This window comes from Mauremys mutica, chromosome 1 (genome assembly GCF_020497125.1).
Source record: "Mauremys mutica isolate MM-2020 ecotype Southern chromosome 1, ASM2049712v1, whole genome shotgun sequence".
NCBI classification, from domain to species: Eukaryota; Metazoa; Chordata; order Testudines; family Geoemydidae; genus Mauremys; species Mauremys mutica.
Window position 1 is genome coordinate 198,301,537 of NC_059072.1, and position 25,007 is coordinate 198,326,543.

Below are 25,007 nucleotides of genomic sequence, written 5' to 3' on the forward strand. Positions count from 1 at the left end.
CTAAGATACTTAAACTTAATTCAGTAAGGTTTGTCCTGGATAATGCAGGAAATTGTCATACCTGTCACAACACACAGACAAGTATTTCTGAAAATTTTGTTCTGAAACCCTTACGGCAGTGGTTTTTAACCTGTGGTTGGCAGACCCACTACGTCTAAGATTTCCAAAGGGGTCTGCGCCTCCATTCAAAATTTTTAAGGGGTCCACAAATGAAAAAAGGTTGAAAAAAGTCTATTTATTCGTTTCATTGGAACTATGTGTGGGTGGAACAGAGAAGAGGGACCACAGGGAACTGGTTGCAGCTCCCTGATTCATGACCCCTGGCCCTGGTGCAGGTTAGGGCCCGGAGGCAGCTCTAACTTACACCAAGTGGAGGATTGAGTGTAGTGGAGATCCATGCCATGTCCCTGTCCTGCCTCGGCCATGCCCTCACATTTCCCTTAAAGGGGGCAGCTGGCAGCAGAGCTGCCTCTGCCAGTCTTCTGCAAGCAAAGGAGCTCTTCTGTGTAGGGGGAATTCTCCACCAGCTGTCTTTGGCTGGTTGAAGGCTGATTTGTGTTGCCCGTGCAGCACAAAGTGGCCTCTGTGGACGAGAGAATCTGCCCCTCCCGACTCCCCTGCACACTCTCTCATTTAGATGATACATGATAATGAAATATTTTATATCACCATAACTATGAAAGGTCTCTCAGCGGAGGCTGTCATTGTACGGGTGCTTTCCAGCAAGGGCTTCTGAGTGGCAATGAATCTGATTTGGAGAATAAAGCACTCCTTTCTGTGCATGAAGATGCAGAGATGTTCAGCTACTAAGATAACTTATGGTAAGCTCCTTGGGGCAGGGACTGCAGTCTGATGTGGAATAGGACTCTGGGAATTCAGTTCCCATGGGAATGCATGAGTAAACAGGAACTTTCAAAGTCAGATGACTGTATTAGGTCATTGCTCTTCAATGAACCAAAACATTTTTTATTTATTTTTTACTTTGATCAGCATAAGAGTTATATTCTGTATTAGGTGCCAATGTGCTTGGCATTATACAAAACACAGATAAAGACAGTGCCTGCGCTAAGGAGCTTACTACAAGTTATCTCAGTAACAGAATGCCTCTGCTTACTCACACATACAAATGAGAGCTTAACTCCTTGAGTCTGACTCCTGTTCTGCATCACACTGCCAAAGTGATGGCTTCTGATGTTGTCAGTTCTTCTTTGCTACGTATTAAGATGATTTAAAGTAAGTTGTTAGTGATTTGTATTAAGTGCCTTGGTTATATTCTGTTATACATATTCCTTTTATTGCATGAAGTGTCACCCTGGTCAGCTGCTTGCTAAGACTCAGATCTGAGAAGTGGGTTTTTGAGGTCCGGGTGAACTAAATGCGCTTCTCTGTAGCCCGCAGCCCTTGATCGGAGGTATCTGATAAAGACACAATCATAGTGCTAGTTATGGGGCTTGGGGCATTCTTGGTACCACAGGTTGGCATTCTGTTCAAGAAATAATGGCCAAAAGCAGCTCTAGTGTAAGTGGATGCAATTCCACTGAAGTTGCTGCAGCTTTGCCTGCTTGCACAAAGGCTGAATTAACCCATAAGTTCTTATATTAAATGTCTGAGAGTACTAATGGCCCTGTTATTTAGTAACATTCCCATCACTGTAATAGTCTAATTCAGGGGTCAGCAACCTTTCAGAAGTGCTGTGCCAAGTCTTCATTTCACTCTAATTTAAGGTGTCGCGTGCCAGTAATACATTTTAACCTTTTTAGAAGGTCTCATTCTATAAGTCTATAATATATAACTAAACTATTGTTGTATGTAAAGTAAAGAAGGTTTTTTAAATAGTTAAGAAGCTTCAGATGATCATAATGGTCCCTTCTGACCTTAAAGTCTATGATTCTATGATTTAAAATTAAATTAACATGCAGAGCCCCCCGGACCGGTGGCCAGGACCTGGGCAGTGTGAGTGCCACTGAAAATCAGCTTGTGTGCCGCTTCGGCACACATGCCATAGGTTCCCTACCCCTGGTCTAGTTTAATCAGTAGTCCATATGCTGAGCTCACTATTGTGTTCCTGGAGGTGTTACAACATATAGAAGTGCAATGTGATGGTTCCCTGGTTCAGCATTAAGAGGAACAGTGGGGGAGTTTCCTCATGTCATAATGTTTACTTTGAGGAACCAATGATGGTCTTTGATCTTAATTCTGCAAACTGCAAAGGTTACAAAAGATATTGGGTAAAGACAATACCACTATTACAATTATTAGTCTTAGTGCCAATTACATTCTCTCATTAAGATCAAAAGTAAATATTTATTTAAAAGCCCAGTGCATATACTACCAATATTTTAACAAAGAGCTTCTTCAGAAATGTTCCCCTTTAATCCGTGATAAAATCCCTGTCCAAGGCACACCTCTTGGTAGTGCAAAGAAAGGAAGAGTAAAGAACTAGGGAATCTACTCATTTGTTTTCTGCAAGGAAAGAGGTTTTGTTTCAGTAAGCACAGCTAAGGAAGGACACAGCATCACTGTGCAAACCACCTTATATTTAGTTAACTCCCTGGGCGTGTTTATAGTTTAAACAAATATGGTGCATCAGATCCTCAGCTAGTGTAAAATGGCACAGGTCCATTGACTGTAGTGGAGTGGTGCTGATTTACACCTGCTGAGAATCTGGCTCATTAAGTATTTTGTCAGTAAAGCACAGTGTTAAAGTTGTGCAATTTGAAAGGGCAGGGTTGTGGTGGGGTAAGACCTTGTATGGGTCTATGGAGGTATCCTTCCTAGGAATCTTTTAACTATCTTACACTTGACGTAATCTGGTCCTGTCTGTGCACAAAATAATAATAACAACAACAACAAGAATATTCAGAAGTATTTGTATAAACTCCAGGGATAAGTCATCTTTGGCAGGGATGATTAATCAGTATCCAGACAGGGTAGGATTCCATCAGAGGCAAGAAATAGTCCCAACTCGTCCTTCAGTTTTAACAATGTGCTCCTGCAGACTCCCTCCAGCACATTTTGAATGCTCAAATGTAGCGTAGTGCACATGCATTCTGTGCTTGCCTTCCTCCCAAATAGTCAAGTGGAAAGTATTCATATGTATTCACTTAGACACTTCAGCTCACATGGTAATCTTTATAACTTTATTTTTTCCTAGGCATTATTCAGTTTTCCTGTCTAAACTAATTTCATTTAAATCACTCTGAGATCCATATGTGTTGTATGCATTCTGGGAATTTGTAAGAAGCATGAATCAAATCAAAACATTCAACTGGAAATGGAGACTTTACATGGATAGATCATATATCACTACAAATACATTACTTCAAACAAAAAACCTAAACAAAAAACCCCCAATTTTTTTTTCCGCCCATATTTTTCCCTATTTGCCATTTCAGACTCAGAGTGCTGACTCTGCAACCTTGTGTTTATATATTACCACCACAGCCCTAGAAAGCAAAACCTCTTGTTAAGGTTGACGGCTCATTTACACGATTTAGTGGAAAAGTTTGAAGCTCTAAGATTTAGACTTTGCCTTTTAGCAATGTTTTGCAATAATATAAAATATTTGACAATCTTAAGGTCTTTTTCTGCCCCATACACATGCACACTCAGGCCAAATTCTGCTCTCAGCTGTACTTCTGCAACACCCATTGAAATCATGCCGTTGCAAGTGTGCATCTGACAACAGAATGTATCCTAAGTTATGTTTCTCCAATAAATTTAAAAAATTACTTGACAAAATCTTCTCTTTCAATCCACAAAGGTAGCTAACTCTTGAAAGTGCTTTTTCAGGATGATTTCTTATTATGGCAGTAGACAACATGTGTGGAAAAACTATATTCTTTTCACTAATGTTTCAGTGCGTGTGTGTGTGTGTACATGTGTGTATTATCTAGTATTTCTTTCCTTTTCACAGACTTTGGCTTGAGCAACTGTGCGGGTATCTTGGGTTACTCTGATCCATTCAGCACACAGTGTGGCAGCCCTGCCTATGCAGCCCCAGAACTTCTTGCAAGGAAAAAATATGGTCCCAAAATAGACGTTTGGTCCATGTGAGTTATGTAGCTTGCACAGCTAATTTTTTATTTTTATTTTTTTTACCGTAGATATATTAAAGTGTTTGGTTACTGTGATCAACCAAACTCTCTAGGAATAGCGTGACCCACTGCTTGGGGGACATCTGGATTAGAAAATGGACTTTATTATATTTTATATTGGTTATTTAGATTTGGAGGAGCTGAAAATGTGCTAAAAACTTTCCAAATACAGAGGAAAATATGGTTTTTACACTGAAGTGCATAGAATATACCGTATGTAGTTCCTTATACAACTAAGGACCTTCAAACTTGCCCACTAAATCCATATATTATATACAGTCAGCTCTGGCATGAAGGCTGGAAGCTACCCAGATCACTGTATAAAGAACATAATAGTAAAGGGAGAAGATATTTCAGCTGAGGAAACTTGGACAAGCCTTTTCTCATACAAATACAAGAAATGTTGTGAGATTTTTAATGTCCATAAAGTGCAGACAAAAGAGTCCATTGCCTGAGGTAGGGGAATACTAAAGATGTTTTGGAGCCAATGTGTCTGCGTTACTGGAAAGGCTTGGACTGCACTCCTCTATTTGCCCAGCTGTTGGTCCATATGTGGTGTCAGCTGTATATACGGACACTTGTTTCTTCTCCTGGTTGGAAATAAACACAGTTGTAATCCATGAGCAGGAAGAAGTGGCATAAGGTCAAACATTAAAGCGGTACTGCCTTCCTGAGCAGTAGAAGTTCTAGCCCTGCTCTGCTACTGACTGGCTGTGCAGCCTCAGGCAAACCATTTAACCTCTCCATGACTCAGTTTCCCTGTCAGTAAATTAGAGATCATAAAACTTACGTGCCTGAATTGTGAGCATTCGCTAATTAACTTTTTATAGCCCTTTAAAAATGTAAAGTGTTATCTAGGTATTAATACTGCTAAGAGGGACAGACCATAGATATACATAGCAGTAAGAGAATAGTCAAATGTATGCTTATGTCCAATGGGTTGATTTCTTATATAACTCCATTGACGTCAGTGCACCAGGGCTGAATTTGATCCAGTCATATCTTTTTAAAACTAACCACTTTTTAGGAGCTTTACAAGTTGGAGCCTAATTTGTAGTCTCTGCTGTGAGGAGATCCAGAGCTAAACTATCATACAGCTACTTAATCTCTCACTCCTGCACAGGGTCATCTGTCTACATCAGGGATGGGGTTACCAGCACTGTGGAATGCTGGAGCTCTTACTCTGATTGGAATGCAGACAATCAGAAGGCTGCCATTCTTCTAAACCCTTAACCTTTACCAGCAAAAATATCCAAGAAAAAATATAGTTAGTGCCTAGCCTTCCCTGTATCTAACCACACTATTGCTGTGGAGTATGACACCTTATAATACACTGAGTTCATTTCTATGCTGTGCATGAGTTACTGAGATTGCCAGCAAAATGCAAAAAGTAAATTCTCAAAGGGAATTTAATTTAAAGCCCCTTTTAGGAGTGAGGAGAAATAGATGAAACCCTGAGTTTTCATCAGTGAATTGGCCAGTTTTGGGGAGTTAATACCAAGAATTGTTCAGCTCTTGTTAGAGAGCTGCTTTATGGGCCTGATCCAGAGTCCATCGATATCAGTGGGAGTCTTTCCACTGGTATTGGCTCTGGATCAGGACCTTTATGTGAAACTCCCACTGACATCAGTGAGCAATCCACATGCAGAGCAGCAGGAGAATCAGACTCCTATTCCAAAGGTTCTGAGGACCCTAGAGAAATGAAAGTTGCACATTATTTTTACAGTTGTTGAACATTAAAGTGAAAGTATTGCAGATAACTACAATGTCTACACTTTCCTACCTGCCTTTCCCCACTCCTGATGGCATACTTTTAAGTTCCTTAACTGTTTCTTCTCTGCTTCTCTTTTCAGTGGAGTGAATATGTATGCTATGTTGACTGGGACTTTACCTTTCACTGTGGAGCCATTCAGTCTGAGGGCTTTGTACCAGAAAATGGTAGACAAAGAAATGAATCCTTTCCCTGCTCAACTCTCCACAGGTAATCAGCACAGCATCCCCAAGTCTATTCATATTCATTCAGGTGGAACCATTGCATTTAACTTGTGGATTTCAAGATTTTGCACTAGCATAATATGTTAACAGTGAAAGAATGTAATTATTTTTTTCATTATAGTTAAAGAAAGATCTGCATGTGCCACAATAACATAATGCTTTGCTTTTTGAACACAAGATAGAAAGGGACAATGTTGCAATGAATCTGAGGTATGAGCATGCTGCAATATTGTGGAGAGGAATTTGTGGAGTTGCTCTGCTTTTTTTGGTGTGTTTGGTTTATTTTTCATTTCAAATGATTCAACTGAGTTAAATTACAAAATTATTAGTTATTATTAATAATAATAAATATTTCTTCCCACAGTAGATCCTTGCCATTTGCAACAGTATAATTGCTAAACTTCAATACAAATTGTGTCAGCATGTGTCAAAAACCCTGGCTTTTTTTCTTAGGTTTCATTTGCCTATACAGAATTTGGTCTTTCCTCTTATTTTCCAAACAGAGACAGAATTTTAATTTTTTAACCTCCTGTGACAATGAGTTCCACAGTCTAAATATGCACAGTGTGAAAAAATATTTCATTTGATCAGTTCTGAGTTTGCAGCCTTTTAATTTCATTGAATGTCTCCTTGTTCTTGAGATATCAGAGATGAAGAACAGATGCTCCCGACCTGCCTGCTCTGTATCAGTCACCGTTTTATATATTTTTATCAGGTGCTGCCCACATTTGCTAGTCAAGGGACAAGGTGGAGGACAGAGGGACTTGCTGAACCATCACTAGCTCTCAGCATGGGACTGTTGTGGCAGGAAATTGGGAGCATTGAGTTGTAAATTGGGGGATCAGCACTCTGTGTGTAGGAGTTAGGGAGAAGTGGGTGATGGTACCGAAGGGGAGCAGGACTGGATTGTTGCTGGGTGACGGGTAGTGGGTAGAGTGTAGGGATATGCAGTTGGGGAATCCTGATTGGGGATCAGTTGCTGATCCAGAGTTGGGTCTGATGCTGCAGCTGGGAGGGGGCACTATGGAATCTGTGCAGGTTATTGGAGGGACTATGAGGGTAGAAGATGGTGAAGGGGACAGGAAAATGGTGAACAGCAGGGAGGGCTGTAAGCAAGGACTGCCTCCCACAGATTAGCAGCGTACCAGCTAGGGGCATGTTGAGTGGGTGCTCCTTTTGCAGTTATTTATGTAGAGTTGGGGAGAGAAGGCATATTGGCAGTTGCAGAGGAGATGCAGCTAGGTCCAACATTCAGGGGTGGAATAGGAATGCAGATAGAGAGCATGACCAAACATGTGAAGGTATTTATGTGAATTTCACTTAGGCCTGGTCTACACTAGGAAATTAGGTCATTATCACTACATCGTTCAGGCGTGTGAAAAATCCACACCTCTTGAGGAGGTGGACTACCTACACCCTTCGGAGAGTCCCTCCTGTTGGCCTAGGTAGGGTCTGCATGGAAGCACTGCATCAGTGCAGCCTCAGCATTTACTTCACATTCACTATAGAAACTCATATCCTATGGAGATATCTGTGTGCCTGAAAGAGCCCCGAGAATCCCCCTAGTTATTGCAAGTTTGTAGAAGTGGTAAATATTATTGCTGTTTTTTACTATTAAATCCCTTCCATCCATGCTTTCCAGGCCCTGAATCCCAGCCTCTGTCTTCTGACTGAGGAGAACTAAAGAAGGCTCTCTTTGGAGTCTGTCAGCATTGCTCCTTGTTCATCCTGGACCTGCATGTGGAACTCCTCTTCTGCCCAAGATTCATGTGCTAGTGTTTTATGAGTGAGCTGGGATGCTGCAAGTCTCAGTATCCATCTGATACAATTAGACTGTTCTCCATTTCCATTCCAGAATCTTCCTGGTAGGATTCCGTTGCATTAAATTGCCATTTTTATATCCTAGTCCACTTTCTAAAGCTCCACTGAGTAATTGTGTTATGAGTAAGATTATAATAACTGCTTTATGCTGTACTAGACGAGGTCCCAAATCTTGATCCTCATGAAGTCAATGACAAAGCTCTGATTGACCTCAGTGGGACCAGGATGTGGTGCTAAAACCATAGAAAGCTGGGATTCAGAGAGGCCTCTGCCAATGCAGGTCTGTTTCTTACTGGATATTTTCTAGTGTACTTGGACCAGTGGGCTTTGTCCATTATTCATTTTCATTGTCAGGATCAGAATTCTTCCAAAAATTGCATCTTTGTGTAATTTGTAGCTATCTGACATGAGGCTCTACAGCGAAAGTAACATTTTATTTATCCAGTGGGAGTTACAGTAGTTACTTTGAGCTTTCAGAGATAGAAGATTAATGGAACAGACTTAAATCTGTTAGCCTTTACCCTACTGTACATAAAGGTATGCCTCAGTTCTTGATTTAAGGCAGGGGACCTGCACATTCACTGATTTGGCAAACCATGATTTAAAATGACATTTGTTCTTGCCACTATTAGGCTGTGGGTCAGTAGACAACAGCTATTCTGCTCCTCTGCTTGGCAAATTGTTGAATTTGTTAACTCTTTAGGGAGACAGCCCTTTTTCTTTAGCCATGTAACGGTTTGAGTATTTTTCTGATGCATGTAGAGGTCTGAGGAGAAATTATTTGCAGAAGATTGTCTTTAACTGTGCAGTATATGTTGTGTCTACGTGTAATTTAATGAATACAAAGTCAGTTACATCAGACAAGCAGCCACTCTAATCTGCAAAAGATAATAACAAATAGTCTATCCAAAAGTTAAAATTTTCAGTGACCATGAGCACCCAAAGCAACTATATGGCAACAATGGGCCAGAATTTGAAGTTGGTGTTCAATCTTCCTTTTAGGAATCCTTTTTTCATTTGGCCTCTGGGACAACAGATCCATCCTGGTATTGGTTTTAGGTGTCATGTAAAGATTTGTCAAAGCAGGTACAATAGTTGAAGAAATTCTCTTCCTCAAAGAAATCCCAATCTGAACAACTGGTGAAGAAATGTTCAAAATCCTCAATTAATTCATAGCAGATGAAGGTCTCAACTGGGCTATGTGTGTGGGGCTCTGCACTGATGGGGCAGCAGCCGTGATTGGAAAGAACAGTGGGCTTGAAGCATGAGTAAAGAAAGTGGCACGAGGAGCAATTTGGACACACCGCATGATTCATCACCAAGCTTTGGCTCAAAGAAGTTGCAACCTGAAGTACATGAGGCCCTCAATGTTTAAATAGTTAATCTTCTAAGCAGGGCCAAACCAAATTCACAGCCATGAAAAACGCATCATGGACTGTGAAATCTGGTCTCCCGCCGTGAAATCTGGTCTTTTGTGTGCTTTTACCCTATACTGTACAGATTTCATGGGGGGAGACTAGTGTTTCTCAAATTGGGGGTCCTGACCCAAAAGAAAGTTGCGGGGGGAGGGGGGGTCATAAGGTTATTTTAGGGGGGTCACGTATTGCCACCCTTACTTCTGCGCTGCGTTCAGAGCTGGGTTGCCGGAGATGGTGGCTGTTGGCCGAGTGCCCAGCTCTGAAGGCAGCGCCCTGCCAGCAGCAGCGCAGAAGTAAGGGTGGCAATACCATACCAGGCCATCCTTATTGCTGCTGGTGGCATTGCTACCTTCAGAGCTGGGCTCCCTGCCAGCAGTCACCGCTCTCCAGCTGCCTGGCTCTGAAGGCAGCACCGCCACCAGCAGCAGCAGCGCAGAAGTAAGAGTAGTAGTACCACAAGACCCCCTACAATAACCCCTACAAGACCCCCCCCCCACACACAATTCCTTTTTGCGTCAGGACCCCTACAGTTACAACACTATGACATTTCAGATTTAAATAGCTGAAATCATGACATTTATGATTTTTTAAATCCTGTGGCCGTGAAATTGACCAAAATGGACCATGAATTTAGTAGGGCCCTACTTATAAAATCCTGGGCAGTGAACACGTTGTTTCAATATTCTGTGTGAAGCAAAGAGCTCTGCCCACACTCAGCTTCTGTTTTACAGTGAAGTTAGGTGGTTGTCACATGGGAAAATGTTACAATGTGTCCTTGAATTGTGTGACAAAATCAGAATTTTCCTCCTTAGGAAAACAGACCTTGCAGATTACATGTGTGAATGTGGACTTGACTATGTTAGTTTACCTGGTGGACATGTTTCGCATATTGAATATACTGAATCTAATACTTCAAGGAAAGAATACAAGTATACTAGATATATTTGAGAAAATATACTAGAGAAAATCCGGGGGTTCTTGAAGCTTTGTCTTTGGAGATGCCACATTTAAAAGGGAGTTACCAAGATGTTTCCAGTGTTATCAGACTTTTAAGAAGAACAGAGTGAAAGTGATCAAAACCTCTTAAAGACCAAATATTAGCTCGTGTCTGAATTGTATTCCCTTTTTGATTAATATTTTTCTGGAGTTGAACATGAATCTCCAAATACCAACTGGATTCAAATCCCATTCTCGATAACATTTGACTCCATTCCAACCTGAAGCTTCCGAGCTCAAGAAAATCTCTTGGAGTGGACAACTGATCACACACTCAAGACCAAGTTTTCAAATCTAACAAAGCAGGAATTCTGGATTCTGTTAAAGGGGGGTATGAAAAACTCAGTAGAAGCTATACAAGTGTTGCTTCCATTCATCTCTGTGGGTGTGTCTACGCTGCAATTAAACACACGGGGCTGTCTCATGTCAGCTAACTCAGGCTCGCAGGGCTTGGGCTACAGGGCTGTAAAATTGTTGTGTAGACATTTGGGGTCAATCTGGAGCCCAAATTCTGGGACTCCACCATGGGGAGGGTCCCAGAGCTTGAACATCTCACCTCAATTTTACAGTCCCGCAACTCGAGCTGAGCAAGCCCAACTCAGCTGACACAGGCCAGCTGTGGGTGTGTAAGTGCAGTGTAAACATACTCGGTAAATCTGGGCTTTCAGCAATGATTTCTGTGACAACTAAACACAGAAATAATTTAAATTTTGAAAAATGACTTATGTCTGGTGCTATCAGAGAGTCAACCAAACATCAGGCAACTGTGCAGTTTGAAACAGACCCAATATTTTCACTAAAATCTTGGACTACGTCCAAACACACCCACAAATCCATATTTTTAATTATAGTTTTAAAAGTGTGGATTAGATTAGATTATATCTTTAAACAAACTGTATGTGGTTGAATAAAGTCCCCAAACTGTCCAGGTTATAGTCTCTCTCTTGAATCTAGTGTCCTGAGTTGGTTAAATAAAAAAGACATTTGGTTGTGGGAAGCCATCAAGTTTTTAAATATCTGTAAGAAAGCTGCAGTACTAAAAAGTTTGGGAATTCAAGTTGAATCTCAGTTTCTTTTATTTTAAGGGCTTTCCCTCTCTCTGCTCATTACAACTTATTTATGTTCACAGTTGATAGTCCATAAATTCGCTGATATTTTACCTTTTAATCACTGCATCCCAGTGATTATGTTTGTAAAGCCTATCAAACAGTATCTCCAGGGTGTGTAAGTGTATGTGCCATTAAGCAAACCCTGTGAAGCAGAAAATGAGGTGTTAGTTAAAATTCCATAAATGAGTTGCACCATCTAATGACCTCTATTGCTAGTACAGTTTTAAGGGGTTTTAAAAATTGGGTCTAACTTATGGCTCAATGATATGAAATTGCCTTAGCTTGTTTCATGTGGTCAGTAGTACAGACAGAAACTCTATGCATAATTTCACCAGGCAGACATTCACATTCGGCATTCTCTTAACAATAGAAACCAAATTGTTTCTGACCACTGCAAGGAATGTGGCTTCTCAGTGTCAAAACCGAAGAATGTTTGTATTCCTATTAATAAAACTCGTTCTACAACTTTTTAAAACTGAGGTTGGTATCTGAATGAAATTTAAAGAGAAACTAAGTTTACACTGATACTGGTTTTGAAACGGTAAAGAGAACAAACATTATCCCAAAATTATACCACAGAAAGAAAATTCTGTCAAATGTAAGGTCAGTGGCTAACAAGATTAGCACCATCCTTGATTTCATCATAGATGAAGATAAACAACAGTTGGCTGGATAATTCAGTTATACCTTTGTTAGCTCAGCTACTTTGTTCAGCATGGACCAAGGGAATGGCATAACCGTTTTATTTGCATCTGACTTCATATGTAACATGCTCCACCTCAAAAGATCAATCTGTTGGCTTCATGTTTGCGCTTCCATACAATTCATGGTGTTAGGTCTTATGCCTAGGACCCTACCGAATTCACGGTCCATTTTAGTCAATTTCATGGTCATAGGATTTTAAAAATAATAAATGTCATGATTCCAGCTATTTAAATCTGAAATTTCATGGTGTCGTAATTGTAGAGATCTTGACACAAAAAGGAGTTGTGTGTGGGGGGGGGGGGTCACAAGGTTATGTAGTGGGGTTGTGTTACTGCTACCCTTACTTCTCTGCTGGTGGTGGCCCTGCCTTCAGAGCTGGGTGGCTGGAGGGCGGCAGCTGCTGGCCGGGAGCCCAGCTCTGAAAGCTGTGCTGCTGGTGTGGGAGAGGTTCTGAAGTTAGGATGGCATGGTATGGTATTGCCACCCTTACTTCTGAGCTGCTGCCTGCAGAGCTGGGCCCTCAGTCAGCAGCCGCCACTCTCCGGCCACCCAGCTCTGAAGTCAGTGCAGAAGTAAGGGTGGCAATACTGCAACCCCCCTAAAATAATCTTATGACCTTCCCCTGCAACTCCCTTTTGGGTCAGGACTCCCAATTTGAGAAACACTGGTTTTCCCCATGAAATCTGTATAGTATAGGATAAAAGTATACAAAAAAACAGATTTACGCGAGGAGACCAGATTTCATCATCCATGATGCTTTTTTCATGGGCATGAATTTGGTAGGGCCCTACTTATGCCTGTAGGGTTTGGATCCTGGCTAACTGAGAAACTGCCTCTCTCCTTCTGTGCCATCACAACGCTTAAGATTAGCTGAGGTACTTTTTCTAGATGCAGAGCAATCTCAGTGGCGGGTTCTTGGCTCTGGAATTCATTTAATCCATTGTGAATCTTTTGATCTTTCTAGTATGGCATAAGTCTCATCCACTTAGTCATTTGCTGGAGGAAAAGGGAGCTTGTATAGGGAATTGAACTCATTTGGGGACTGAGTTTATTTACATAACACTTTCAATAAGCATTGTGCACTGTTGTAACTGTGCTCAGAATCTACTGGGAGGTGCATGTTATAATTAGGGAAATGGGAAAAATGGAAAGTCATAAGCCAAAACAGAAGAACAATAGATTTGTTGTTCTTGACAATAGAGAATTCTTTACCTAAGAAACGTGACATGGGGATTGCAGTTGCAGGATGCTCATGGAACAGCCATAACATCAAGTTCCAAAAGATTTATGGACAGGTTTCCAGTCTTTCCCTGCTGTTACTGCAATATTATTGTCGTATGAAAATATGGAAAAGTCAGGAGAGATTTAAGCTAAAATAGCACATGGTAATTAATGATTTATGAAGATAGAAATAACTTTACAAAAATACAGTTCATGCTTAGGTGACCTGGTAACTGCATAATCGTAATTCTCTCTGTCTTCCAAATGTAAACTTCTTGACAGTAGGCCTGTCTAAATTGGATAGTCTCTCAGGGCCCCAGTTTCTGTAGGATGCTGAACACAGAGGCTCCTCAAGTTGCTAGAGCTCAGCACCTATAGAACCTCATCCTGACTTATATAATACAAATCTCTCCCCTCCTTGTGTCATGAATCCACAGGATCTGTGCTATGGCCTAGCTTTTAAACAGTCCCCATTCAATGTGCTAGACCCCGAAGGCATCTCACTGTTCCTAAAAGATAGGCCACATGGCCTCAATGCCTCTGAAGGCTTGGCTACACTTGCAAGTTAGAGTGCATTAAATCAGCCCTGGGCGCCCTAACTCCTGAGGGGTCCACACTGGCAAGGCACTTAGAGCTCCTGGACTCTGCAGCTGGAGCGCTTCTGGTAATCCACTTCCACGAGAAGCATAGAAGTTGCTGCGCCCAGGCTGAAACGCCTGAGTATCAGTGTGGACGATGTGTTGCATTACTGCATTGTGATTGGCCTCCAGAAACATTCCATAATCCCCTAAAGTCAAGTGGCCACTCTTCTCATTGTTTTGAACTCGGCTGCAGGCATGGAGATATCCCCTTTCAAAGCTCCGTTTCTGACAGCCGGCATGCTTATCTGCTCCAGGACAAAGCAAACCATTACTGTGAAATGCTTCTGCTGTCTGTGTGTGTGAGAGAGAGAGGCGGGTGTGTGTGTGTGTCTGCTGCTCTCTGAACTTATAGGACAGCATGCTGACGCACTCTCTGCCCCCCAAAACACACCATCCCCCCACATACATACAATATGCTCCCTGTCACACTCCACCCCTTCCCCCCATTTGCAGTGACACCAGGCAGCCTTTTCAGAACAGACTAGGGTTTATCAGTCAACTGGAATGCAGCATTGGGAAGTTCTTAGTTGGCATAAAGAAGCAAAGGTTAAAGCAGTAGCCCACACCAGGGCTCCCTTGAGCCATCCTGCTATAGGAACCACCAGGGTTTCTTTTCTCTGTCTTTGTCTGTTCTCAATCCCAGGCAAGAGCTTCCTGTGTCTCTGTGAGCTCAGCTCTTAACGCAGACATCTGACACCTTTTTGTCTATTGTCCTCCTCCTGGGGAGCCCTGCTGAGTTCCCAGGTTCCACCTCCTGGAGCTTCCCACTGTTAGGTGTCAGTTGTTCGGTAGCTGGGGTTCCTGTTGTCTTTCTGGATCCTTCCTTGATATGGGTTGGTTCTAGTCAGCCCCGAACGAGCCATTCCTATCATCTCAAATGCCTCATGTCTCCTGTCCTGGCACAGGAGCATTTTAAGTTCTTGCACCCATTGGGTAGCAATACTAAGCCAAGAAGATCACTGCCCTGCATAAAAATATGACAGAAAATTCACAACTTCAGTCATACGTTATCCACTGATCTGCTTCAGAACATAGGCACACACTTGCTCTTCCTGACCCCACATAGACCAGGCTTCATGGTGACTTCCTGAGCTGAGCATGCTCAAAGGACCAGTGATGTACATAAGGGGGGGGCGGGGACTGGATAACAACATGACTGCAGACAAGAGCCTTTTAAAGGCAAGTGCACTTTGTCTTTAGTTAACATTTATGCCCTTTTCAAATGGTTACATCCCGGCCTAGAGAGCCAACGTGCTGCTCTCCTAACACAAAGGAGGGTACGGGAATAAAGAAGCCTATCGTTTGTGTTTCTGGCCCCTGAGACGCCCATTGATTACTGTGTAAATGGCAGTCCAGGTAGAGCATTTGGGACGATGGTGAAGAGGCTGTGCCATTGCTACTCTAGTGCAAAAATCGATTCAGTTGTAAAAGACAGAAATGGCATAAAACAAGTGGGTAGTATCCAGTGACCCAAGATTAATGGTCCATAAGCAAGAAGAGAGTACATGGCTTTTGGTGTTTGCGATGGAATTCATCCGGAATTCTTTTGGCAGCTCGGCTGACTATTTTTTCCTTAGTATGTAGCCCATGTGTGCTAGCCACATTATTATATCTGGTGGCTTCTGTGGTGCGTATAATGTGTCTAATTTCTGCGTACGTGAGGCTGACTGCAAGCACGTGGGTGGTCTCATGTACAAAATCTTAAGAAAACCCATCTCCAACATTAGGTTTCTGTGTCTGTTCCATGAAGAATTGTAGAGAGCATATTAAATTCCTTAAGATTGCACAAGCAGAAGGCAGGATTTAGCCATGATGGTCTGGAGATTAAAATACAGGACTAGTCAAAACGGAGATAAATTTCCAGCTCAGATACTGACTTCCTGTGTGGCCTTGGGCCAGTCGCTTTATCTCTCCTTGTAACTAACAGCCCCAGAGGCATGACGTCAATGAATGTTTGTAAAGCACTTTGAGATTCTTTGATGGAAAACTTGAAAGGAATGGAGTCAAAACATAGGCCCAGTTCTGCCTTCAGATTCTCTCTTGCAACTTTCTTGCCATCAATGGAAGTACAGGTGTTCATATCTGAAAACAGAAATGAGCCCACTAAGTTTACTGCTCTATTTGAATTGGGTCAGAGTCTCCTAGCATTGATTTCAGTATGGATGCACCATTTTAACTGAGAAACTAATTTGGTCCCCTGGGCCTGATGCTGTGTGATACTGAGCGCTGGTACCGATTGGAGGTTAATGGGAGTTGAGGCTGCTCAGCCCTGCACCAGACGCATGCAATTGCTTTTTTAGATTGCACCTTAGGCCTCTAACATTATACTTCTGCTGAATTTTTGAAGGGATGTATAAGGAAGAAACCCTTTATGTTATTGGCGAGGGAATATTTAAATAATGAAGAAATGATTGTAATGCTAAGGCCTTGATTCAGGAAAGCACTTAAAAATGTGCTTAGGTCCCATTGAAGTATGTGCTAAAATGTTTTACTGAACTGGGGCTACGTTCTCTCATCTCTCATGTTTAATATTGGGCCAAATCCGACAGGTAAAATTCCAGATGACTTCTCTTACTGTTTGTCCCAGACAATTTGTTATTGAAATATGTTGCACAGGGAAGTCTCTAGATTAGATTTGTATCAAAGATTTTTTCCTTTTTTTTTAATGGAAAATTAGATCTGGTGCATGTTATGATCCTCCAGTCTAGAATAGTGTTATCTGATCTGAGTCAGGGTTTGGGGCTAATTTGGAACAAATGCCTCACCCTGCTGGGTTTTTTTCTGGAAGCATGAAGGTTACCTTTAGAGCACACACAGATAATTGTCTCTCTTCTCATTTATGATTCTATAAAACATTATTTATTTTACATATGGATTAACTCCTTATCAGATAATTTTTTCAGGGACATTAGAGCACATCATAAAGGAAACGGTTGCTTGGTAGTATATTTTTGGTAAGGTTATTTGCCATAGTAACTCAGTTGCTAAGTTAAGTTGTAAAGCATATGACACAGCGGTTGTCTTTTCTTAATGTCTTCACAGCGGCCATAAACCTTCTACAATCTCTGCTTGAGCCAGATCCTGCAAAGAGACCAAACATCCAGCAAGCTTTAGCAAATCGTTGGCTTAATGAGAATTACCCTGGGAAAGCACCGCATAATATCACTTATCCAAACAGGTATTGTAATTAATACAATACTTCGCAAATGTGAGAACACATTAAACCATTAGAGGCTTGATCCTGCATACCCTTACTCACATAACAAAGTCCCATTGAACTCACTGGGATTACATACATGAGTAAGGACTGCTTATGCTTATTTCAGGACTGGGCCTGAAATAAATGGGAGATGATATCAGTTTTGAGAGAGTTCTTAGTACAAAAGTCAAAATGACTTCCTTAAACTAGCAGAAAGATGCCATACTGCTGCATGGTGACCCAAGATCAAGACCACATACTTAGTTGACTCCTGGATCCTCTCAGAATTGATGGGGGCAGTGCATTGTTTGCCGTTGGAGTGATATTACTATGTCATTGGAAGCTACTGCCTTTCTAAAATGCCAGCTCATATTCTGTGTGATAAATACAATATTATTATGGTAATTGTTATGGGAAGGATCAGAGTTAGATGAACCTGCTTAGATGAGTATTGATCTTGAACACCTCAACACACAGAGACATATGACCAGGTTCAGGTGGATGGCAGATCTCATGGCTAAATGTATATGCAGTCAGGAAAAAAAAAAGTGCTATTTTTGGTATACACTTAGGGCTAGATCCACCAAGGGATTTAGGTGCTTAAATGTCACTTTAGGAACCTAAGTCCAAAATTTACATCCTCAAAACCCCTGCTGCTTACGCTGTTGGCACCTAAGTTTCGGCCAGTGGACATGCGCAGTGCCAGCCACATCCTGACACTGCTGAGTTGCTCAGTGTCTAGCTCACACCTAATCCATACTGCCTGATGCAGTAGGTGTTTCCACAGGCTGTCTGTCAGATTGGGCCCCACACAAAGCCTGCAATCAGAGGAGGAGTGCGTGGTGTGTGTCCCGCCTCCCCTCCCCTTTGCCTTGTGCCTTATAGCGCAGTGCTTTATGTGTTCACCCAGGATGTGGGAGGTCTAGATTCACATCCCTGCTCTGCCTGAACCCAGGTCTCCCCACACCCTGGTGAGCTCTGGGGTGGGGCTCTCTCTTGCTTAAGCTGTTCAGTTTTTGTACAATATCCTTAAACATTCATTGGGCCAGGCACAGACTGAGAATGATTCTGTAGCTAAGTGGTTAGCTGCGCCCCTTTCTCCTGCCCCCCACCTCCCAGAGCAGTGAGAATCCAGTTCACGTCTTTGTTCCAAATCAGGCAGAGGGGAAGATTTGAACCTGGCTCTCTGACATTCTGGGTGAAGGCTATAGGGGGTGCCTCCTTATTTTTGTGGAAAAGAGCAGATCTGGTTTAGGCGCCTAACTCCAGGAGAGGGATCATGGTGAGAATCCTGAGTGGAGACGGGCATATCCCACCAGCCCACAGTTAGGCACCTATCTGATTTTGAGAGGCTTGGCCACACCCTTCTTCGTAGCATTCCCTACTGGCTAGCTTAAGCAGCTCAGCATGATGACTTTTGTGAATTCCATTCTTAGGTGCCTAACTCTCCGCATGCATTGTACAGGAAGCCTGGGTACTTACCTCAGGCCTATGGATTCTTTTATGTGGCAGGGCATCTAAACATTAGGTGTTGCAATCACGAGTCTAAATCCCCTTTGTGGATGTAGCCACTAGTCAAAATGTAATAGGTTTTGTGTAATACGCAAGTCAGCATCAGCTGTGGGCTTATGCCCAGGGATTGCAAGCCTAGAGTCACAAAGAGAATAGCAGCTTCTCGTTCTCGAAAAATGAGAGGCTAGAACTTGAGTGAGATTGAGGTCTTTTATTCTGGAAAGGAAGTTCATAAGAGAGATCTGGTGAAACAATGAATCATTGGGCTGGCATACAGGAGAACGCAGAGTTGTGGTGCAGGGAAACGTGATTGGCTACATTCATGGCTGGAATATAAAGAAGGAATATAAGAGTGGTTGGTTTACAAGGGATGTGGCAGAGAGTGAGATGAGTCATTGTTTCAGCATTCTTGTCCTGATACCAAGTCTAATTAAGGTAAAACAAAACATACACAGCAGATTTGAGGAATCCTGGTGCATTGGACTGTGCTAAAGTATGGTACATATGAACATTTTGTGTTAAAGAAAGGGAAAATAAGTGTAAACTGAATGAGTCATTATGCTAATTAAATCACTGTCATAATGAGTTTAATCAATCTACTAAACGTGGCATCTGTTAAGCAAATGTAACTGTAACTGAGAGCTGTGTGGGTAACTTGATACTCTCACTCTTAGTCTTATCTCCACTAAAAACAAAACAAAGAAGGCTTGAAATAAATGTGATTTAAAACTCTTTTCCTTTTGTAGATGCACTTTTATATTTATATATATTTTTAAATCCCCAGCATGCACTTGAGTTGCACTTTGTCAGATTGTATTGGAAGTGTTCTTTCTGAGTTTGGTCACAAGTGTAACTGATTATATGTATAATTATTTAGGTGACTTGTAAAGGAAGCTGGAGTCTAATATGTTAAAGAAAAGAGCAGTGCAATGTCCTTTATTTACCACTAATCATTCTGTCTTGAAGGCAAAGGAACCTTAAATATAAGAACAAATGAAAACCAGAGTCCTGAAATACAGAGAGTGAGGTGTGGGTGGGTGGGTGGATGTTAGAAGAAAATAAGTGCCTTTTACAGCTCTTAAAATATATACACTTCTTAAGTAAAATCATTGTGGAACTTTTATGCTTTAAGGACAATTAGATTTTATCATCCGATAATGTAATAACAGTTAAAAAACAAGAAAGAATGGAAGAATTAGCTGGGAGGGGAAGTATTCTACATAGTCTAGTTTAAAAGGATATCCCTTTTTTTAAGAAATCACCCTTACAATAAATATTACAGTAGAACCTCAGAGTTACAAACTAACCGGTCAAGCACACACCTCATTTGGAACCTGAAGTGTGCAATTAGGCAGCAGCAGAGACAAAAAACAAAACAAACAAATAAAAAAAACAAATACAGAACAGTACTGAGTTAACTACTTAAAAAAAAAGGGGGGGGAAAGCAGCATTTTAATTCCGCATAGGAAAGTTTCAAAGCTGCATTAAGTCAATGTTCAGTTGCAAACTTTTGAAAGAACAACCATAATGTTTTGTTCAGAGTTACAAACATTTCAGAGTTATGAACGACATCCATTCCCAAGGTGTTTGTAACTCTGTGGTTCTACTGTATGTACAAAATCAGTTTTTCTCATCACCCGCCTCTCTGAAAAATCAGAAAATTAGACCCAGATGTATTTTAACCCACTTTTTGTGCTGAAGTCAGTTGAGTTCGATAGTCATGTAGATTATTGCCTTTCTATCTTTGGGCTATAGTGCTTTTTTGTTCTTAACTAGCTTAGGTCCCAAACTTGACCTACCTGCAAGTTGCTATACTATAGTGTGATAAGAAAAATCCTCTTGATTGTAAATATTTAGGGCCATATTTTGCTTTCATTTGAATTGGTGTAAATTTGGAGTAACATAATTAAATTCAACTTTGAAAGAGTTCCTCTGGATGTATGCCAGAGTGTGTGAGCAGGATATACACCATAGTTCTTATCCACCACTTAATCACCAAGAAATCTCCACTCTCATCCCAACCACTATTTGTATTGAACTAACAAAAAGCAATGTATTGTACTCACGGGTACCCCTTCTGTCCTTTTATGGGCATCACTAAATGCTTCTTAGATAGGGAGTCGGTAGAAGGAGTGGATGGGGGGAGGATGTAAAACTGAGATACAGGAGATTTCTCATAAAATAATTCTCCCTGGCTTTTTCAAAGCTTGCTTTTATTAAAGAAGTTCTCTGACAACAAAAAATACTTGGCATTTTACAGAATACTTCCAACAACAATTACCTGGGTTCTTTTTGCTATCCAGAAGGCAGACTTACACTTCCCATACAGCAGCAGATACAGCTTGCCTATTAACTTCTTTAAAAAAAAACCCTAAAAGCAATCCCTTAGTACAAAATGAATTTTAATAAGCATAGTGAACAAAGGGAAACATTTGCTAGTCAAGATTTACCAGACTCGATTTTGAATATTATTTAGAGTCCTGCTATGGACAGCCCCATCTCACGTGCAGTAACGGCTGAAAAATAGCGATGCAGGGGGCGAGATGGGAAATGATGAACCTTTTAAAAGTAGAGGTCAGATTTTTTCAAAAGCTCATCACCCAGCAGTTCTTAGTAAGGCACCTAAATAAGTGGCTAAAATAGCTACTGAGAACAAGGAATATCTTTTTTTAAAAACAATTATTTTTGAAAATAATGGGAGCTATTGAGTGCTGGGCACACCTGGAAGTCTGGCCAATTCATTTAGAAGCCTAAATGAGCTCTTTGGAAAATCTGACCTTCCAATGCACTGTTAAAGGCACTGTTATAACTGCACAAGGCTATTGCTATCCATTCCTCAACTCAGATGAGTCCATTATTGAGAGCGTGCGCAAACACACGCATATTTTATGTGTAACTTAGCTTTCTGTGGTGCCTTCCACCTCAAAGCACTTCTACACATTTAACAAACTGCTATAGAAATGTTACATATAGCTCACTTCATTGAAATACACCGATCTGTGGGATGAAACACTCTAGCTAGCTACTTAATGCAAGGAGAAACACCCAAGCAACGGTTAACAATAGCAGATGAAGATGGAAAGAACAGAAACATATAGGTAAGCAGAATGTAGCTAGCTGAGTTGGATTTTAGCTCTTCTCCTCCAAAAGGAGCCAGGGGATGTTTAATAACTACAGTGGTCAAGACCTTGGGTTTTATGTCTTAATCGAACTGTGGCATCTGCAGCACTGCAGTGCCTCTTAACACCGTGCTGGGCCATTGGTTCACTATTGACTCGGAGGGAAGAATGCCATCTATTTAATGATCAATGTCACTTCCTGCAGCGCATACTGTAGCTGTTCCTTGGCAGTCTACCATCCAAGTAGTAACTAGCCTTGACCTTTTTTAGTTTGTCATATCTGAATGGAACACAGCATAGGGTGGTAGGGCTGAAAGCCACATAGAAAACTGCATCCCAAATCCCTGAGTACAGAGGGTATGCGGAGTTAAAGTATCAGAAGGTATTCTTTATCGCTAAAATAATTTTTGGCTGCTTTTTGAACTAGAGCTACCTTCACAAGAATGTAAGGCTAGTCATGTTTGCATTACTTAGCTATATAATGGCCTTCAGATCTCTAGTGCATACTCTGCAGGTGTCCTCATTGCTAACAAGCATTCTAAGGTCTCATCTGGAGGGTTGTAAGAATAATTGGTTTGGTCTCTTTTTGTGTAGAATTCACCTAGAAGACCTCAGCCAAAGTGTGCTGCTCCATATGACTGAAAAGCTGGGCTACAAGAACAGCGATGTGATCAACACTGTCCTCTCTAATCGGGCAAGCAACACTCTCGCCATCTACTTTCTCCTTAATAAGAAACTAGAGCGCTATTTGACAGGCCTGAGAGTAAGTATTGCTTGATACTGATTCCTTAAGACAACAACAATAATAATAAATATAAAAAGAGTGCTGTAATATACAACATTTGTCCCACACACTGACATTTGATTCTGAGTCTTTAACTTAGTGAAGTGTAGCCCCTTGAGATTCACTGTTCATATAACATTAGTTGTGAAAGGGAGATAATGCTGGTAAATAGATAACATTAATTCAGATCAGAGTTCCCATGCATGGGAAAGAATTGCTTGTAGGTTGTATGTACATGGTTTTCAAATGTAGGCACTGGACAAAGAGGCTCCTGGGAAGGAGCAAAGTCCTTGCCATGTAAGGCTTTATTTTTGTCCTAGAGTTGTGTCGGGTTTATGCTCTTTAGATATAATTCTTCTGTTATTAAGAAACATCCATTAACATAATGTGATTCTTGGCAGGAGAGGTGGGGACAGTTGAATAGCCATTAAAATATGTTTGTTTGTTGTGAAGTGAAAACTTTAAGATAAAAGTTGTACTTAAAAATAATATGTATGTAGAGTTTGTTGATTAGTTTTTGACCCTCTTGGCCCATGGCACAAGGCATTAATACCAAATAGCTCTTGCATGAGACCTTGGGTCAAAAATCCTGCTGTCCAATTTGCATTGCAAGTTTCTTGCAGTGTAAATTGTTATTGCATATTCTGCATTCAGTTTCTGCACAAACCTCCCATTGGCTTCAATAGATGTCTACACTGGGGATGAGAGGAGCAATAAGTGACTTAAGAGACTGACAGTGCAGTTGCCGCTCCAGGGTCTCCCTCACATAGGTTATAACTAGGGTTGTGTGAAATTTGGCAATTTCACTTTGCAAGGGTTCTTGCAAACACTTGTCTTTGTTCTTTGGTGTCAGTCTCCTTCGGAAAAAGAACAGGAGTACTTGTAGCACCTTAGAGACTAACAAATTTATTTCAGCATGAGCTTTCATGAGCTACAGCTCACTTCTTTGGATGCACAGAATGGAACACACAGACAGGAGATATTTATGCATACAGAGAAAATGAAAAGGTGGCAGGATGCATACCAACAGGAAGAGTCTAATCAATTGAGATGAGCTATCATCAGCAGGAGAAAAAAAACTTTTGAAGTGATAATTAAGATGACCCATAGAAGGTGTGAGGAGAACTTAACATAGGGAAATAGAATTTAATTAGTGTATACTTCTCTGGGTCATCTTAATTATCACTTCAAAACTGGTAGTTTAGTGCTCTGTAGCCACATAATGGGTGGCCCCTGCACAAGTGTATGGGGTCTGCAAGGGGCTGAGACTGCCTTGTACTCTGTCTTCCCTTGGCATCTGTGCATAGCGAGGCACAATCTGGGTCTGAGATGTAAATAGTGAGGAAGCTGTAAGCATCTACAAGGCTGCTTAAAAGGTGCAGGGGTTTATGGGTTTTTCCTTTCAGCTTATTAGTTTCTCTTTTATCTCAGAGGGATTCCTTGTCTGATGAATGGCCATGGATTCTTCACTCCTCCTCAGAGTATAGTTATATTAGAAAGACCATTCAGATGTTTTAATAATGATGTCTCGCTGGCCATTTGCAGATCAGCATGAATGATATTTAAATATCATGGGCCAAATCCATCATTGCCATAAGCCGGTGCGACTCTGTTGAAAGCCACAGTGAATTTGGCCAAGCAGGTTGTAGTTTATCAGTTTCGTTGACTCTAATTATCTCACATTATTTTTTTCCCTCTTCAACAGAAGTCAGATGTCCATGATAATGTTTGCTACAGGAACCAGCTATACCAGATAGAAAAATACAAGGGGATCCAAGATGCCTATGAGGTAGAGCTTTTTATGATGATACTTTAACACCGGACTGAAGTTAAGAATTTCCCACTGATTGTGAATAAAATTGTTGGGTTTCTGGCTCTGGGGGGAAAACAGAAATAATTCCAAGCCCAGAGAAATAGGGAAACTTGCTTACAAGAGAGAAAGTTACAAAATGACTCATTTCAAAAGAATTACCAGGGAGGTTTGGGCATCTTCATTAACAAAAAGAAGTGACTGATCTGCTTTCACAGAACAAATGGACAGAAAGGTCAGAATAATCCCCCCAACATGTAAGCCTAAATATGACTCTCAGTGACAGTGAAGAACATAAGTTAGGGATGTGAATATTCTAGACAGCGAATTCCACTTGTCCATTCAGCTATTCTGAACCCCTCAGTTTGACTTTGAGAACACTCCCAACACTGATGAGTTCATAATAACTGCTAGTCACTAAAGCTATTGTGTTCCTCCTCAGATATGTTCTGCTGTAATACAGGCTGCATGGGGCTGTATGAAATTTTCTTAGGGATATAAAAAAAACACCTTAGCTCCTCTACAACATCTTCTAGCTGTTTCTGTCCAAGGACTTCACAAGAATTTATAAATTAAGCCT

At 41.2% G+C, this 25,007-nt stretch overlaps 1 protein-coding gene across 1 annotated transcript in view; it reads left to right on the forward strand.

The window, feature by feature from the left end:
- HUNK (hormonally up-regulated Neu-associated kinase) overlaps window positions 1-25,007 on the forward strand; it is an 81,653-nt gene that overhangs the window by 44,816 nt on the left and 11,830 nt on the right. Inside the window, exons 4-8 of the mRNA XM_044980440.1 lie at window positions 3,917-4,052; window positions 5,951-6,078; window positions 17,046-17,181; window positions 22,428-22,596; window positions 24,323-24,406. Of these exons, the coding sequence (XP_044836375.1) occupies window positions 3,917-4,052; window positions 5,951-6,078; window positions 17,046-17,181; window positions 22,428-22,596; window positions 24,323-24,406 (653 nt within the window). The remainder of the gene's footprint in view (window positions 1-3,916; window positions 4,053-5,950; window positions 6,079-17,045; window positions 17,182-22,427; window positions 22,597-24,322; window positions 24,407-25,007) is intronic.